This window comes from Neopelma chrysocephalum, unplaced genomic scaffold (assembly GCF_003984885.1).
Source record: "Neopelma chrysocephalum unplaced genomic scaffold, ASM398488v2 Primary Assembly neopelma1_44, whole genome shotgun sequence".
NCBI lineage: Eukaryota > Metazoa > Chordata > Aves > Passeriformes > Pipridae > Neopelma > Neopelma chrysocephalum.
This window is the reverse complement of record NW_020897703.1, coordinates 13,079,614-13,094,842: the sequence shown is the minus strand read 5'-3', so window position 1 is coordinate 13,094,842 and position 15,229 is coordinate 13,079,614. Positions and strand designations below refer to the sequence as shown.

The following is a 15,229-nucleotide window of genomic DNA, read 5'->3' as shown; positions in this document are numbered from 1 at the left end:
TCATACACAATGTGGACATTTGAAGAACAAAGCAATAGCAACCCCAATTCCCTATGCTGCTGAAGAAGAATCCTTTTAATAGCAATCCCAACTCCTTATGCTGCTGAAGAAGAATCCTTTTCAACCATAAATTTAGTGGAAAAGTTTTGGCGCAAGTAGAGACAACAGTTTAATATATTCCTAAACAGCTTAATTGGCTTTGTATAATGATTGCCCTCCTGCTCAGATATTGGTATGCCCCCGTTGCTATTCCCCTAACCATGTGGAACACATACTATTCTGCCACATGTTAGATTTCAAACTTTATATTATTTAAATACCATGGCACTGTGTGTTATTAATCAAAATCTCAATATTTTGGAGCTGTTTGTTAAACAATTTTCTAGCATCAAAACCTTACAAAATCACAATCTGAGACACTCAGCTGCCTTGAAGCTCTCTTCAGAGAACACTTCAAAGAGGAAGTTTTTTGTAGAGGTCACTTAACTATATTCTACCCTATAAATGCAATGAAACATTTTTTGTTTTAAAAATTGGAAGGAAAAAATGTTATGTAATTGTTTTAAATTGTTGGACTATTTAAAAAGTCATGTTAAAATAGTTACATTCCATGATGAGACTTGTCTTATAACTTTTGACATGTATAAGCTATAAAGCATGCCTATTATTAATTTCAGGAATAGTTTTGGATACCTACAGTGAATTAAACTGTCACAGTTGATATAATTATTAAGCAAGATTATAGACCATGCTCGGAAGTTCAGACAGTGCCCATTTCAAAAGTCCCCTCAGTAGTTATGAGTCCAAGAGCAACCTACCATGACTGGTCACACTCCCGCAGCAAGGTATGAAAGCTCTTTTTGTTTAAAGCTTGTTTTCTCAATCCTAGTTACAGCAGAGTGGTGTAAGTGCAAGAGATTTGAGTTGTTATTAAATTTAATGCATCTCATCAACACTTTTTACATGCACATACAACCAATATGGAGCATAAAAGTGGAGCATGTAGTACTTGTCACTCTGTTTCAAAACTTCAGATTTGTTCCCTGTATGAAACAGGCTGAGTAACTTTACTGCAGCAAACAAAATCTAGTGGACAGTGTGTAGATGAACATTCTTAACATTATCAATCAAATTGCAGGTATCTGTGGTACAACTTTCACCTTTTTATATCAAATGATGTGTGATCAAGGAGTGTTAGATAAACCCTGACACAGCTCTTTTGCTAAACCAGAAACTCCAACAGACAGACTAATGCTGGACTTGCTGCATTCTTAAAAGTGGAATTAACATTCTTAAAAGACGAAATACATCAATGCATGTACACTTTCAAATACACCGTAATGTAGGGGAAATCAATTTACTTAGAGAAATATTTTCAGCTACACATTGGAAAAAAGATCTGAACTACATGGGAAAAAAAATCACACTATTTTGAATTTTAAGTAGAGCAACAGGGTTTGCGATGCTGTTTGCAACACTGCTGTTTTCACGTTCACTGAAACGTTCGATACCTTCACAAACTAAACAGAAGATTTGATCTTAGGGCAGTAGTCTCACTAAAGCCTTCTGACCAGATAACCACTTCATTTTTCAATGTCATTTACACTTGTACAAATGTGGAATATCCCATCTGGAATGAATTTAAACTAGTCTTGTGAATGTAAATTTATGTAAAAGAGTATAGAAATTAAAGTACACTGTTTAGCAACACTTCTTACTTTTAAAGATTTTAAAATATTCTTTTCAGCTAGTATAAAGAAAACATGGGCACACATATGCCCACATATGGATGTATGCAGTTACACACCTCCCCTAGAAAAGTTGCATGCCATATGGGCTGGCTGGCTGCTAGTCATTTCGATCCAGGTAATCAACATAGAAATAACATTTTCTTCTTCTCTGAGAAATTTTATATAATATGCAAGTATTTCATTAAACCTTTCCTTATTTTGCATCAAGTGCTTAAAAAAATCAAACAACTTACACTAAAACATGGTCCTAGCTGATTATAAAATTATAAAACCTGATTATAAAATAAACCTTGCAAAAATAAATAGTTCTGTCTTTGCTTCCAGAAAAAAAGATGGTAGTAGCAGACAAATTATTAAATATAATGATCTGGACATATTTGCCACATTCAAGTGTATGGAAGGCCTGGAAAAGTGGTATTTCTTAGTTGTGCAAATTACTTGAATCCAAAATTGTCAGTATTTCTGGGGCAGCATCAATATTTAAAATGGATTCCTTTTCTTTCACTTTTTCCAACTGTTTTTACAGTAGCTTTTCTTTGATAGTGATAAACCACTCTCATCTACAGGATTTACCTTAAGAGTTTTGTAAAATATGTGCTATAGAATAGGAGAAAAATACTGACCTCTTAAAGGCTTTACACCTCCTTTCTCCCTCCTTCTCCTTTTCTTTTTTTCTTTTTGTTCTTATTATATCTATGTCTCCAAGGTCTGTCTCTTGGTGCTTGGTACACTATCACTATGTTAAAGGCGAATTTTTCAATCTGAGATAGTTTTTCCAGGGTGGGTCACATTCTGTTGACAGGTATCATGCGCCTTGTCTCCTAGCAAATGATCAGTTTGGAATCTCATCCTAACTGATATTTGCTCTTTGGGGATGGATAAAAAAACCACAATATGTTCTGTAAAGCTCAAATTTGCCTTAGCAAACAAAACATCTGCTAGATTTGTGACTGACTTGTGACAGCAGGAGACATCAGCACTGGCCTCCTCAACAGAAGACACTGCTATTAATGGAAGCTATTATGGAAGAATTCTGGCAAGAATTTTTTTTCCCAAACAGCTAAAAAAAATTAAAGAAAAAATATGTTATGTTGTTATGGTAACAGCTATTTGAAAAATACTGTAACAAAAGGCAATATAATATCAAACTCCCAAGCTGTTAGTTTGACTATTTGGTTTTCTTTTTAAGCAGTTTCTTTACAGAGATCCCCTCCCTCTTCCTTACGCAGTCACAAGTGTGAGTGTGCATGCTTAGGTAAGACACCATATGCAAATAATTGGTGTTTGTAACATTTCAGTCTTGGAGCTGCAAAATTCCAGATACTGCAGATTTTTGCACATCCAGTTTTATATAGGCTGAGTCTCTCCCTCACATGGCAATAAACCATATTTTGCGGCATTTCCAGTATGCACTTGTGGCACAAAGAGGTGTTCCTGTGCTCCTCATGCTTCATGGAATGTGGCTAGTCAATTTGGGGGTACCACAGCTACTCCGCGGAAAAATGCCATGTCATATCTTGGTGGTCTGGAATCAGCATCCTCCCAAATGCTGGGAAAACAAGGTTCCCAAAAAGCCTTAGGAGTTAAAGCAGCATGCAACATACCTTTCCAAAGCCTGCAATTGTATTTTGTACATTACACCTTTTTGGAAAAATTTCTCTGAATAAGCACAAGTTTCTAGTGCACTAACTTCTACATCTTACTTTGAATAGGAGCATGTAGTCCTCACTCAGATAAAGCTTCTTTTGAAGTTACTGCATAACAACTTGGGTAATGACTGAAAGGTCTGGCTACTTGATCTTACATATCAATGTACAGTGATAATACGAAAGAGCTGGAGGACACCACCAGCTCCTCCTCTTAGACCTGTGCTTTCAGCCATGATGTTTACAAAAAATGAGACAAACAGCACACATTTTTGTGGTACTTGTCTCAGGCGGAACAAACCTTGGAGCTTTGCTAAATGTCCTCCAAAATGCATAATGGAGGATCAAGTTACACTGTGTTAAGTACTGCATAGGAATTGTGAACATCCGATTTCTTAATATGAAGATGAGATTTTAAAAATGTGAAACTTGCACTTTGTTTCACTGCTTTCAATCCCCCTGAGATGTTTAATGGTCTGCCCTTTTCATCCATTCATCCAATTTCAATTATAGTAACTAACATGGTATATCTATAAAGATTACAAATGCAGGGGTGGGGTGATACAAATTTTGGCTTCTAGTTGTTTTGCTGTAACTGGGAATTTTGCAGTCATGTTGTTTTCCAAAGAGACAAATATTTTTAGTGTCAATATTACAATTTAGCTATGTTCACGTGCAATAAAAGCCATGAGAAATATTAGATAACAAAAATCCACTACAGCTTATTTTGCATCATTTTGCAAAAGAGAAAGCGAGTTATGGGTTCTCAGTGACAATCCAAATGTGCTGTATGGGTCCTACTGACACTCATCTGCATATATGGGAATGCATTTAGAAACTGAATGCAAGTGGTGGTATTTTCTGAACACCCCCCCAAAATCCCTTGAGCATTTCAGACATTCCACTCAAAGTGATTCTTTAATGTGGGACCTACTTACCGCATTTGTTTTACATTAGAAAATGCTGTATAGGTTGTTTACATATGGAAAAGTCAGTGGAGAGAGATTTCTGTAACTGTTCAGAAAGAAAGATTGCACTGTTACTGTAACAAGGACAATTATGGGCAGACACAGGTAATAGCTGTTTAGAAAATGTTAGAAGCATTATTGTGGATAATAGACATTCCTTTCTTAGCACTGCCCTTGCCCAAATTTCATTTTCTGTTGGTGGTGTCCACCTAGATTGCTCAAGACAGCTGTAGTCTACTCATTTACATTAAGGTAACAAAAAGTTGACTGCTGAGTTGTCCCAGGTGGAGATCATCTGTACAAAGGCCTGAAACTGTGAGGGAATACCTAAAATGTCAGATGTGTCCAGTACCTAGTGCTGCTGCAAATTATCACCTCTTCCAGGTCACAAAGGCCAAAATAATTTCCAGCTCTATTTTTCTAAAAGCCATTTTCATTTAATCTGTCCTTTACAAATGGTAAATTTAATGAGAACTTCAGGAATAATTCAAACTAAAATTAAGAAAAAATACCTTGATATATACATAGGCAATTCAGATATATTTTAGTAAGCAACAACCTGGCCACTATTAAAATAGTTCTCAAGTACTATTGAAATAATAAGTATGCTCGCAAAGGAAACCTGCTTGCTTTTAAAGTGACTGTATGCATTATTACAGCTTCTTCTGATAATAGCACATTTAATACCAAGGCTAAGATGCAATCAATCTTTTTTGTTGGAAGAAGGTGTTATATTGTACCCGTATGCTTATACTCACCTAGGAGTTTCAATCCACTAAATTAATCCAGCCTGAGGTTCAGGAGGGCTCTTGCTTGCTTGGCCTCCACTGTATTCTTCTTGCTGGCTTTGCAGAGCAGTGGAGAGCAAAGGAGGTGAGAGTGGGACCAGGGAAAAGGAAGAGGTCTGTCTCGAAAGAGACCCTGAATTAGACTGGAGTGAATAGCTGATGTCCTCTGTAATTATACACACATTGAACCCTTTACAGTTGATTTAAGTTACTTCGAACTACAGTATGGTGTGGCCCTCCATACTGATTAAAAGCAGCATCTATTTACCTTAACAATAAATGTGGAGATTAGTAAAAGTTCACTTGATCATAATAAGAAGACAGATAATTAAAGGGCAATGCAACCCAGATGGAACGTAAGGTACCGAAGCAGTATATTAGGAAGCATAGGCTGCTTTTGTACATGTGTAGGTTAAGGACTGCAGAAATCCCTTCAAGTAGACAGTTTTTATAGTGATACTTAAAGTAGAGGAAGGCCAAAACATGTCCTAAGCAGGCTGGCCCAGCAATTCTCCTAGGCAAAGTGACAAATACAAAGCTCTTGTAAAGGAAAAAGATTTTAAAGCACAATGTGACTAAATGGACCATCTCTACAAAACCTTTGAAAGAGGCCTCCGCATCTTTTATTCTTCTTTGATATCTCCTCCATGATAAGGAGCAAGTTTAAGGTAAGCAGGATACACTGCTGATTCTGTGGGTTAAGCTCTGGATGGCGCAGGGTCTGCGAGAAAGGGAAGAACTGGGTTTAGTAAGTGACAGACTCAACAGAAACTCTGCATTGTGGGATCTTCTAAAGGGAAGGGGGAGGACACCTCCTATTCCTATTGCAACTATCTTTTGGTTTTACACGGTAGACATTGTGTTTTACTAACCCCTTTCTATTAAGGAAGCAAGCAGCTAATAACTAAAGAAGTGAATAGTATCAATCCCATATAGACAACTTGGAAAAGCAGCAATGGCTGTATCCATGTTTTGTAACAAAAGGGTTGTAACCAGGACTTGACACCATCCCTTGTTTCTCTTCTTTGTACCGATATTGATGCACTGAATGCTTACCTCCTTGCAGAAAATTATGTGATAAAATGGTGACTTTTGACAAGCACTGCAGCAATTTCCAGAGACCAGACTGTTGCTAAAACACAAATGATAGTTGGTACCTTAAATTTATAACATTCTCTCTCGTGTGATATTCCAAAATAAATTTCCAGCTGAACCAAGACTTACAGATGTTTTGGGTTTTTTTCTAACAAACACTGTTACCATTTACACTGGTCCCATCAAAGTCACATTTTAAAGAATGGCTTAGCTCATATGTGTGGGGTTTTGTTTCTCAGCAGTTTTAATTTTGAGCATGTCAGAACTGTTTAACACCAAGCCAAAGATTCATTCAGTCGCTTGGTAGCTATTGAGAAGACTAATTTTGCAGTGCTAAGTAGCAAGGTGAATAATGTTAGCAAAAAGGTAAGGAAAATGCAAGAAACGGAGGCTGTCCATTGAATGAATGGCAAATCATGGTCCCATTCCTTCTGACCTGAATCTCTGTACCCCTAATAAATTATTGGCAAGCACAAAGTCACCAGCCTCTCCCAGACCTTTACGTTGAGGTTGCCAGGAGCTGGGAGGAATTTCACAGGCATGAGAGTTTCCCTGGGTCTTCTGAAAGAAGGCGAAGACAGACAGACCCAAGGCCTACAGGGTAGCAGCTTCGGCTTTCATAGCAGCTGATATTTTGTAGTTTCTTCGTTGTAGAGTGGTTAGAATAATCATCCATGGTGTAGAAGACTGCACACAGCCTGTTCCTCCATCAGCCAGCACATCCCAGCCAGCTCTCCACTCCATAGCGGTCTTGGAACTTCCAGGGGCTCATGCATGGTTCTGTGTCCACAATGTCATTCAAAGGCTACAAAAAGCTAACCAGACATTTTGTTGAACCTATGTGTAAGCCACAGCTTTCCTCCTTGCATTGCATATGCACAGCAGATTAGTGTCTTGTTTAGGAAGCAGTCACAGATCTCTTTGTTTCCTTCTTTCAGGTACAAGGTGAATTAATCCATTTGGAAACCAGCAAATGCTCCCCTCCCTTCCTCTCCCACAAGCCTGAATTCTTCCACCCTACATTTCTTGACAATAAAGACAGATAAAACTCAGATGCTCTACCAGAGGAAGGAATTGAGCCTGTTTCTTTGCATGTAAGTTTTCTAAATAAGTCGCTTTTGTTGTTTAAAGCTGTGATGAATGGAGACACAGGGCCAGGTTGGTCGCTGGAACAGTACAATGGATGTAAGAAGGTTTTTTTCTTTGCCATATAAATCATTCACATTGTTTAAGGTACATTGATCAATCTAATGGCTTGTAATAGGCTCCTAATTGCCACTAGGAAAGTATTGCAAGCTTGCATTTGAACGTGAAATGGTTCATGATCTGAGCTGAAATTCACCTTAAGCTTGAGTTCTAGTAATTACAGAACACAGAAAGAGCACAATGAACGATTCCCCGTCTTTCCTCACCCTAATCCCAGGACAGGGTGAGAGTGGAGAAGAGAACATCAGAATGGGGGATCCAGCGTACTTTCCTCTTCCAAAACAGCAATTTATTACCGGGCGAAAGCTGCAGGAGGATTTATTGGTCATTGTGGACCGAAGAGAACTTCGTAATGTCAATCATCCTGCCTATTACGCTGCCACATATCTCTATCTGCAGATAGACAGCTTGCTTAATCACAACCAACATTCTGAGTCACGCCTGGCTAAAAACGTGGTATAAAAAGCTAGGAGGGTGCCAGAAGCGGGATGCCATGGGAAACGCGGGGACAGGACTTCTCCGTGATGAGGTTGCTCCGGTGAGGCACCCGCCCGTTCCCCTGCCCGCCCGCCCGGTGTTGCCGCTTCCCGCGCCCCGACCGGCGCCGCCGGGGGAGCCGCGGGGCGGAGGAGCCGCGGGGCGCAGGAGCCGGGCGGGCCGGGGCCGGCCGGGGCGGGCCGGGCGCTGGCAGGGACCGCCGAGCCCGCCGTCCCGGCCGCCGCTTCCCTGCTCACCGCACACACCTCATTACCGAGTCAGCAGAGCCGCTTTAATGGACTTGTGTGGAAAGGCGGTTTTCCGCTCTATAAACGTTGGGTCCCAGCGTTTACTAATTAAACTCCTTCTATTTAGAAACACCTGCATTTTAAGAAAGCTTTCTGAAAGCTAGCACTGACTGAATTTCCAGCCTGCTGCAGTCTGAGCTTGTCATGCCTAACCTATGTATCATAACAGCGCTGGAGAGCATGTGAACCAAGAGATAAAATCCTTGTACAATACTCCTCGCACAACGTTCCTCAGACTTTCCTACCAAGGCAGAAAACAAATCTATGATGCTGTTGAATAATCTCCCAATAATTGTAGTAATTAAAATCATCATCCAGTCTGCAGTCACCTTCCTTCCTTTGACACTAGTCTTCCCTTGAATTGTTAACGTGTCTCCGGCTGAGATAAACAGAACAAGGGAGCTTTAAAATACACGGTCCAAATAAATTTAGCGGAAGAAAATTAGTTCCACAGACACGCTTTTGACTGCGTTCAGTAGGCGACAGGATTTCTAAAACTATCATGCAGATTTCTTAAATGCAGGGTAATATGGGTCTCCCTGCTACTCTTAAATAGTGTCACCTTAAAGATCGAGGAGAAGATGAAAGCCCAGCCTGGTGCTCCACCTCGGGGCTCGGTGTGCTGGGGGCAGGAGGAGAGGGGAGTGAACCATGTAACAAACATCTTATGAAAGATCAAGCAGAAATTGTGGGAGAGTGACATAATTTTTATTTCATTTCCATGATCAATTTGATCCCAATGCTCATTCTCTTTTTATTAACTATAAAAGATTTCCTTCTAATCAATAGCTGCACTTGATCTTTACCCACAAATGAAAAACTCTATAGCAGAAAGAATTCAGTGGACTCAACAGGCACCACGGTCTGTATTTTAACACTATCTCTATATATCCTTCCCCCTTTTAATGTCTAGTCTTGGGCAGAATATAGTGGGGAAGCCTTAACTGAAGTTATTAATTTATCACCAGGTACCCCTCTGCATTGCTCTGATAATCAATGGTGGTTTCTAGATCATGTAAATGAAGAGTGTAATTGAGGGGGGGGAGGGGGTTTCGCACGGAAGTCCTGTTGCTAAAAAAAAAAAAAATCTGTCAGGACGCAATTATTTATCTCGGCAATGAGCAGTTTGCATGTTTCCTGCCCACGTCCCTTCTGTTTGGCAGAAAATGAGTCTGCTTTCTTGAACTTGGAAGGGTTTGCCCCTTTCCCACCCGTAACTTCCATGAGCAAAACTCCATGCCCGTCCTAGGATTCACGAAAAATTGTACGGCAACCTTACATTTAACTGCTATTAAATCGATTTATTTGGAAAATATTTGGCAGCTCTTTTCCCGAGCTCTGCTTGAACAGAAGAGTCATTTCATCTGATGTTCTTGAATATAAACCCAGGAGCTTCTCAGCCATCTTTAATGAACGAATTGTTTCCCAGCTCTACCTCCTAAAGACAGCAACTTTAGTAGTTGCACAGATCAAAAGACACGCGTAGAGAGAAGATGGGAAACAATATTGTTCAAAGGAAGTGAACTGTTGCATTTAATTAGGCTATTCTTTATTAGTATTCATATTGAGATTTTTTTCCTAAGATTTATGTTGATTTAACTGTAATGTATTTATGATGTAAATATATTCCGAGATGAAAACGTCACGGATCAATTGTAAAGGACCCGGATACATAATTTTAAAAAATCAGTTTCAGTTTATGTGAGGTTCTCACCCCACTTTCGCTTCTTAGTCAGATTTGTTTATGCAGAATCGACATTTAATAGTGCTAATTGCACTCCAGTTAAATTGCCCTGATTGCAGAAAGGGAAGCAATTTTCGTGCTCTCTGTCTGGGTTTGGAAGAAATTGTTTTATATTCACCTCTTTATAAAGAAGTGGAGATAAGGCACCGAGCCTTTGCACAAATTGCACTTATGGGCTGACTGGCAGCATTCAGGCTCTATAATAGAGCATTATTTGGCCGTTTTGAATAATGTAAAGCATTTGCTGAAAGCTATTCTCCTGAAAATTGCTTTAACTTTTAAAAGGGTGATGATTCACTCCAAACCAGGCCTTTGTTACATTGTCATTATCCCCCCAAATGTTTTAACAGTCAGCTCAACACTTTAGCATAACACATTGATCTTTGTTTAAAAACTCGATTTTTGGAGTATGAAAAAATCTGTCAGAAAATACTTGACCCCCTAAAGATTTTAGCAGCGTTACCCCTTCCGCCGCCATTCCCTCAGCCTTTCCACCGCCTGCCTCGTTCCTGCGGGTTTTAGTTACTTTTCCGACTACAAAGGGGCGAGGAGATGGATGTGCGGCAGGCAGAGCCGCCCGCCTGCCTTCAAGCACAGCAGAATCCCTACTTTGCTGTGGGAGCGCAAGCGGGCAGCGGATGCCTTTACTCGCTGATGTAGAGGCAACATTTTTAAACGTCACTCTCTCGATCTGCCTTCCAGACGTATTTTATTGATGACTTTCCCCAAGATAAGAGGAAAGACCCTCTCCCCCCGCCGCCCTGGGGTTGGCCAGAAGCGCCGCGCTGCTACTTGACGACCACCACGGAAGGCTCCTGGGAAGGGAAGGAGCGGGTTTCCCCCCGGAGGAAAGGAGGAAGGAAAGAAGGAAGGAGGGAAGGAAGGAGTCACCTGTTGGGCGATGGCTCCCGGGTGCCCCTGTCGGACTCCTCGCCTCGCCCGCGGGGGTTATGTCGCTCCCCCCGCCACCGCCTTTCCGCCGCCTCCACCCGCCGAGCGCTACAGCCCCCCTGGGTCCCAGCCGCCGCTCAGGATCTGCTCGGGGCAGACCTCTCGGAGGAAGGGTTTACCACGCACTCCCCGGACCCCTGCGCCGGCTGCGAGTCAATGTGGAAAGAATTAAGCGCAGAACAGTATTTCCTCCTACTGCCCCGACTCTGTTTAATACGTGGCGACAAAAAGGCGAGCGCCCTTTGAAAATAGCCTTAGACGTTTAAATAAAAGATAATCTCCAGGGGCATCCTTCCCTAGCGTGGCAGGCGTCCTGCAGATTGCATAACACAATGTAAAATAAATTGCAATGCCCGCCTTATTTAAGCACACACATAGAAAAATATATAAAAACATGTAAAGAAAAGCGAAATCCCCTCAATTTCCCGGTTTCTCCATCTTGTTCCACGGCGATGCCTATTTTGCATCTGCTAGGTGGTTTTATACTGGATGGCTGAGGCGGCACCGAGAAGAAGGAAATATTGACTCAAATGCAGAGCAAGGGCCCGGCGTTGCTTGAACGCACTCATCATATTTCTGGTTCAGAATTGTACCCAGCTGCACGGGGGACGGCAGAAAGGAGAGGGAAAAACTCCTATTCCCATCCTCACAGAGACGACTGCAATGATGAAAAGTTGCACGCCTATTGATCTTCCGCAGGCACAGTACGGGCAGGTTCTAGCCAATTACTTAAGAAGCCTCAAATAATTACAAATCAAAGGGACTAGCTTCCAAGACATTGAGGAGCCGAGGTTTGGACTTACATTTCGCACATGCAGAGAGCAGGTAAAGTCTCTGTCGCTCACTGGGCGTGTGGAGTGTGCACAGTGCAGAGGCCACAGGCAAGTGCTGGGGAGGCTTATTCCAGCAGCGCTCCAGCACTGCTAGGAGGGAGCAAGCCTTCTCCCATTAGCAGCACTGCTTCCACGGGAGTATATGAGGCTTGAAAAACGTGCTGCCGGCTGCGAATTTGACTTTCAAAGTGTTTTGCTGGCGATTACTCTGTAAAATAATATCCTCTCTCTTAAGCGACAGGATGTCATATGCCCCTTGTCCTCTCTCCCGCCCCAGTACAAGAGTAAAGGGATGCCTGTCGGTCCCTGCCTTTGGATTTTTTTGGTGCTTTATATAACTAAAAAGCCTTCTCGGTTCCTTTTGCAAAGAAAGTAAGAAATACGTTGTGGCGGAAATCACTTCTAGCATTTAGCAAAGAAAAACCAAAAATTAACGTGTTTTCACAAAATGTCATTAGGCGCTGTGAGGTTATTCATATCCAACACGGACAGCTCCCAAACGGCCTGAAAAAGGAGGCAGAGGGCCTGTTGAATAAAAGCGAGGCAGGTATGGTTTACTGGCCGCGAGGATCGCAGGTGACCGCACCGGCAGCGGGGGATATGACACCTCCTGCACACTTTGCAGGCGGCGGCGGAGCGGCGTCAGGCGTGACACCAGCCCTCCGCCGGCGCTGACCCCGCTCCCGACCGCTGCCCCCGCGGCTGTCGGTGCGTGCCCGGCGGGAGCGCGGCGCGCGGGGCGGGCGGGAATTGCGGCGCGGCCGGGCCGGGGAGTTTTCTCCCCGCGCGCTCACTGGCACGCGCCCCGCGCCCCGGCGCCGGCACCTCCGCGCAGCCTGATTGGCTGCCGGGCCGCTCCGGGCCGCTCCGCCCGCGCCCTCATTGGGCGAGCGCCGCCGCCAGCGGTACTTCAAAGCGGGCGCTGCCCGCACTTAGGCAGAGTTTGGCCCCGCCGCGCCGGAGTGTCCTTAGTGCCGCCGGGCAGCGCGGGGCGCACACCGAGCGCCGTCCCCTCCGCCCCACCGCCCAGCCCACGGACGTGCTATGGCTACGTCTATCCTCGGGGTAAGTCGCACCGCGCGCTTCCTCGCCGCTTCCCCCTGGAAAAACTGCCGTTGCCGCTGCCGCGTTGTGGCTGCCCCTCGCACAAACCGCGAGGATGGGAGGTGATCCCGGCCCGCCTCGGGGGATTTCACTGCGGGCAGCCCATCGGGTCGTTACCAAAGAGTTTAGTCTGAAAACTCGCTGGGCCGGAGAGAAGCCGTGCTGCTTCTGCTTTCTTTTGTTCTGTTTTGGGGTTTTTGTTTGTTGGTTTGGTTGTTTTGGGTTTTTTTTATAACTCGAACTACGGTTGATTTCCAAAGATTTTCGCCAGCCCGGCGTTGCGCGTGGCGACGGTCAGAAGGCTCCGCACACCGCTCGCCTTGTTGCCACCTCGTTTTTCCGTCTCTCCTGTACGGTTGTTCGAGGAGACGCCGCATTTCGTTCCCACGGGGTTTTTGGTTTAACGGTAGTACGCTCGAGCAGCCCTCTCGGAACACGCGTGTCGCTCGTGCCCGTCGGGATCCGCTTCCGATGTAAAAACCCCTCGGGCGCCGAGACCGGTCCCCGGCTGAAAACGAGTTGTGCCGAGCGGGGCAGGGCTGAGCCTTCCTCCAAAATAAAAGAAAACTTTTCCGCGGTACTGCTCTTTGCGCCGCGGTTCTACCCGCGTTGCCGCGTCCCCGCGGGAACCTGGCGAGGCAGCAGGGGTTAGGCTGACGGGCCGGCTTTGTCTCTCCCGCAGGAAGAGCCGAGATTTGGAACGACTCCCCTGGCCATGCTGGCCGCCACCTGCAACAAGATCGGCAACACCAGTCCCCTGACCACCCTGCCCGAGTCCAGCGCCTTCGCCAAAGGGGGCTTCCACCCCTGGAAACGCTCCACCTCCAGCTGCAACCTGGGCTCCAGCCTCTCGGGCTTCACGGTGGCCACGAGCAGGGGCTCCAATGGACTGGCCAGCAGCACGGGCACCGCCAACAGCGCCTTCTGCCTGGCTTCCACCTCGCCCACTTCCTCGGCCTTCAGCAGCGACTACGGCGGCCTCTTCTCCAACTCAGCCGCGGCGGCGGGCGTGTCCCCGCAGGAGCCCGGCGGGCAGTCGGCCTTCATCTCCAAAGTGCACAGCTCGGCGGCCGAGAGCCTCTACCCGCGGGTGGGCATGGCGCACCCCTACGAGTCCTGGTACAAGTCGGGCTTCCACTCCACGCTCTCGGCGGGCGAAGTGGCCAACGGGGCGGCCTCCTCCTGGTGGGATGTGCACACCAACCCGGGCTCCTGGCTGGAGGTGCAGAACCCGGCGGGGGGGCTGCAGAGCTCGCTGCACTCGGGCGCCCCCCAGGCCTCGCTGCACTCCCAACTGGGCACCTACAACCCCGACTTCAGCTCCCTCACCCACTCCGCCTTCAGTTCCACCGGCCTGGGCTCCACGGCCGCCTCGCACCTGCTCTCCACCAGCCAGCACCTGCTCACTCAGGAGGGCTTCAAGCCCGTGCTGCCCTCCTACACGGACTCCAGCGCGGCGGTGGCGGCAGCCAGCGCCATGATCTCGGGCGCCGCCGCGGCCGCCGCCGGGGGTGGCTCGGCCCGCTCCGCCCGCCGCTACTCGGGCCGCGCCACCTGCGACTGCCCCAACTGCCAGGAGGCCGAGCGGCTCGGGCCGGCGGGGGCCAGCCTGCGGCGTAAGGGGCTGCACAGCTGCCACATCCCTGGCTGCGGAAAGGTGTACGGCAAGACCTCGCACCTGAAGGCGCACCTGCGCTGGCACACGGGCGAGCGGCCCTTCGTCTGCAACTGGCTCTTCTGCGGGAAGCGCTTCACCCGCTCCGACGAGCTGCAGCGGCACCTGCGGACTCACACGGGCGAGAAGCGCTTTGCCTGCCCCGTCTGCAACAAGCGCTTCATGCGCAGCGACCACCTGAGCAAACACATTAAAACGCACAACGGGGGCGGCGGGGGCAAAAAGGGCAGCGACAGCGACACGGACGCCAGCAACCTGGAGACGCCGCGCTCCGAGTCCCCCGACCTCATCCTGCACGAGGGGGTGGGCGCCGCCGCCCGCGGACCGGGCAAGGAACCTACCGCGGGGCCCGGCGACTCCTAGGGCAGAGCCGCCGGAGCCGCCCGGACTGAGCCCCGCGCCGGCCGGAGGGACACGAGCCGCCCCGCCGCAGACAGCGCCCCGGGCCGCAGCGGGCAGGGCCGGGCCGGCGGACGGCGGTGCCGGAGAGACGCGGCCCCCGTCCCGCCCGGCTAGTAGGTACCGAGTGACACTTTCTTCCGCTTCCCTTTTCTCTTTCTGTTGGAAGGCAAGCATCCTAAGAGAGGCTTAAGGTGAGAAATCCAGCTGCAACTCCGAGACGATCCCTCTGTATCTCATAAACATCTGTATAAATAGGGTTCAAAAAAGAAGAAAAAAAAAAA

At 46.4% G+C, this 15,229-nt stretch overlaps 2 protein-coding genes across 3 annotated transcripts in view; one reads left to right on the top strand and one right to left on the bottom strand.

Moving 5' to 3' along the window:
• Positions 1–5,142, bottom strand: part of OLA1 (Obg like ATPase 1) — a 118,678-nt gene extending 113,536 nt beyond the window's left edge. The window contains exon 1 of the mRNA XM_027678528.1: positions 5,124–5,142. The gene's annotated coding sequence lies outside the window, so the exon portion shown is untranslated. The remainder of the gene's footprint in view (positions 1–5,123) is intronic.
• Positions 5,143–12,649: 7,507 nt separating this feature from the next.
• On the top strand, positions 12,650–15,229 carry SP9 (Sp9 transcription factor). 2 transcript variants are annotated; one of them, XM_027678526.1, is made up of 3 exons: positions 12,650–12,832; positions 13,132–13,277; positions 13,554–15,229. In XM_027678526.1, exon 3 carries the CDS (start codon positions 13,587–13,589, stop codon positions 14,907–14,909), a length of 1,323 nt encoding a protein of 440 aa, XP_027534327.1. In that variant the 5' UTR covers positions 12,650–12,832; positions 13,132–13,277; positions 13,554–13,586; the 3' UTR covers positions 14,910–15,229. The 2 variants fall into 2 exon arrangements, with proteins under 2 accessions (XP_027534327.1, XP_027534326.1); XM_027678525.1 differs by lacking the exon at positions 13,132–13,277.

Coding starts and splice junctions, on each gene's coding strand:
- SP9 (XM_027678525.1), top strand. CDS start 12,812: ATGGCTACGTCTATCCTCGGG. Junction 12,833..13,553: donor TGGCTACGTCTATCCTCGGG/GTAAGTCGCACC, acceptor TCTCTCCCGCAG/GAAGAGCCGAGATTTGGAAC.